At 46.6% G+C, this 2,976-nt stretch overlaps 1 protein-coding gene across 1 annotated transcript in view; it reads right to left on the reverse strand.

The window, feature by feature from the left end:
* Positions 1-2,976, reverse strand: part of LOC117816964 (nuclear factor NF-kappa-B p105 subunit) — a 10,798-nt gene that overhangs the window by 6,090 nt on the left and 1,732 nt on the right. Inside the window, exons 2-5 of the mRNA XM_034689374.1 lie at positions 2,424-2,562; positions 2,005-2,181; positions 1,760-1,924; positions 1,454-1,615 (exon numbers count right to left, since the gene is read on the reverse strand). Of these exons, the coding sequence (XP_034545265.1) occupies positions 1,454-1,615; positions 1,760-1,924; positions 2,005-2,181; positions 2,424-2,562 (643 nt within the window). The remainder of the gene's footprint in view (positions 1-1,453; positions 1,616-1,759; positions 1,925-2,004; positions 2,182-2,423; positions 2,563-2,976) is intronic.

Consider the following 2,976-nt stretch of genomic DNA (forward strand, 5'->3'; position numbering starts at 1 on the left):
CACACACATAGACGTAAACACACAAGAGACGTACGTTTGACAGCCGGCTCAGTTAAAGGATTTTAGAGTTTTGGGGCGCTGGTTTAGCTCCACTAGTGGAGCAGGCGCCCCGTGTACGGAGGCTACAGTCCATAAAATCTTTTTTTTTTTTCTTTAAAAACATAATAAAAAAGACGAAACTCAAAAAGATAGAAAAAACGTAAACATTTAAAAAAAATAGTTAAAAGAAATTAAGATAAAATATTACTCAAAAAGAAAAAAAAATACCCAAAGTCTCTAAAAGTAGTATGGGAGGTAGAGCCTTCAGTTATCAGGCCCCTCTCCTTTGGAATCATATACCAGTCAGGGTCCAGGAGGCAGACACCCTCTCTACTTTTAAGAGTAGGCTTCAAACTTTCCTTTTTGATAAAGCTTATAGTTAGAGCTGGATCAGGCTTGGACCAGGTCTTAGTTATGCTGCTATAGGCTTAGACTGACACACTGGGATCCTGTCTTTCCCTCTCTCTCCTCTCTCTGCCTGTCTCTCACTTTAACTCTTCCTGTCCCATTAAAGTTACTAACCATAGACCTTTCTGGAGTCCCTGAGCTCCCTTGTCTCGTAGGTTCCTCTGGATCTCTGCTGGAGATTCCTTTTTTGGGGTCTGTTATTCATCCTTTCTTTCTTTCTCTCTTTCTTTCTTTCCTTTCATTCCATCCTTACTTTCTGTCCTTCCTTTTCTCTCTTGCTTTCTTTACTTCTTTCTCTTTTTTATTTTTTATTCCTTCTTATTTCTTTCTTTCTTTCCTTTTCCCTTTCATTCCTCTTTTCTTTTAATTCCTTTCTTCCTTCCTTTCTCTTTCTTTCGCTCTCTGTTCTTTCCATGTTTCTTCATCCTTTATGTCTCCTTTTCTCATCCCGTCCTTTCCTTCTGTCATTCCTTCTCCTCTTTTTCTTTCTTCTGGTCTCCCTCTCTTCTCTCTTTTCTTAGACCTTTCTGGAGTCCCTGAGCTCCCTTGTCTCGTAGGTTCCTCTGGATCTCTGCTGCTGTGGACGTGGTCCAGACTCCAGCTGCTACAACTACTACTATCCTTCTCCCCACTATCATCTCTCTCTCTCTCTTCATCTCCCTCTATCCCTCTCTCCAACACGGTCTCAGCAGATGTGTGTCTAACATGAGTCTGGTCCTGCTGGAGGTTTCTGCCTGTTAAAGGAAGTTTGTCCTTGCCACTGTAACTTGCTAAATGCTGCAAAGTGCTCTGCTCATGGTGGATTAAGATGAGATCAGACTGAGTCCTGTCTGGAAGATGGGACTGGATCTGATCCTGGTCTTGATGTTGGGTCTTTGTTAATAATAGAGCATAGAGGACGGTCTAGACCGGCTCTGTTTGGAAAGAGTCTGAGGAGAACATTTGTTGTTGAGTCCAAACTCAAGTCTAAAAACCTGTGATGTGTTATAAACACGTTGTTGTCTACCTCTGTCTGGCTCCGGCTCCACGCTGACCCCTCCCTCCTCGGTCCTCTCCTCGACCTCCAGGCCTCTGGAAAAGTCTGAAAGTCTCAGTCCGTTCCCTGAACCCGAGTCGTCGTCTGGATCGCTGTCGTCACTGTCGTCGTCTGCTGCGTCCCCCTCGGTGGCTGAAACACATCAACACATGATTTTAACACGACATGAAGTCACGTCCAGAACTTTAATCACAAAGTCCTTCACTAATATTTAAAGACCTGTGTGTCTTTTAACATTTCACTTGTTTCAACCACCATAAAAAGATAAACTGTCACCATGTTTGTCGCCTCCTCCTCCTCCTCCTCCTCCTCCTCCTCCTCCTCCTCCTCCTCCTCCCAGACCAGCTGAGTATCCCGTGGGGAAACCTCCTCCTGCTCCTCCTCCTCCTCCTCCTCCTCCTCCGCCGCCGTAGTTGTAGGTGGTGAAGCCCTGGAAGTAAACTGGAGGACAAATCAAACACACTCACATTACCAAACAGTCAATAACTCCAGGTTTTTCCAGGCTCTTCTGCTGATTTTACCTCCTCCCCCTCCTCCCGCAGAGCCGGGTCCTCCTCCTGCAGCCGGACCTCCTCCTCCTCGGTACAGACTCCCTCCTCCTCCTCCTCCTCCTCCACCTCCTCCTCCTCCGCCGTGACCGCTGAAGTCATTGAAGTTTGGTAAAGTCTTCTGTCTCTTCCTCTGCACCTCCTCCTTATCTGCACACACACACACACACACACACACACACACACACACACACACACACACACACACACACACACACGCGCGCGCACACACACACAGTTAAACATGCACACAGAGGCACCATGTCCTCAGTGCAGCTGGGTTGTACAAAGCAGACCCAGTAGGGGGCAGTGTTCACCTGCACTGTCACTGCGGCTCACCTGGTGGCATTAATGCGCCTCCTCTGATTTAGGGGCGGGGCTTCCTGACCTACCTATGATCTGGGGGTGGTAGGTGAAGGGTTTGGGCTCGCTGGTCTCGTTGTCAGACTTCCTCTTCAGCTGGACGAACACAGACGTGGGCTTCTGGAGGTTCTGGTCTCGGTACTTTGGAGTCTTGAATACTATGGCAAACTGACGACAGAGAACACATCACCATGGTTAACGATACAGTCTCAGCTTCACTGTAAACAGTTCCTCAGAGGCTTCCCTCTGGCTTCCTTCAGCGGTATGAACCTGAAACAGGAACTGATGTTCTTGTGATGTTCTTGTAATTAACGGGTCTTCAGTTTGCTGAAATAACAACATCATGATGCAGATTAGTCCAAAGTCCAAAGTCAAGCTTTGTCAGGTCTGTCCTCAAGAGGAGAAGAAAACTACGTCTACAATGTTTGTTTGTGGAATGGAGGTGGGATCCATCATTTCTGATGCTGCGTTCAGGGAAGTCAGGAAATCTAAACGCTGGTTAGAGGATTAGAGAGACTGGTGTTTTTTTTAGGTCTGACCTTCTTAATGGAATGTTAGAATTCTGAGATCAAAGACAGAATT

This window comes from Notolabrus celidotus, chromosome 8 (assembly GCF_009762535.1).
Source record: "Notolabrus celidotus isolate fNotCel1 chromosome 8, fNotCel1.pri, whole genome shotgun sequence".
In the NCBI taxonomy this organism is placed as follows: domain Eukaryota; kingdom Metazoa; phylum Chordata; class Actinopteri; order Labriformes; family Labridae; genus Notolabrus; species Notolabrus celidotus.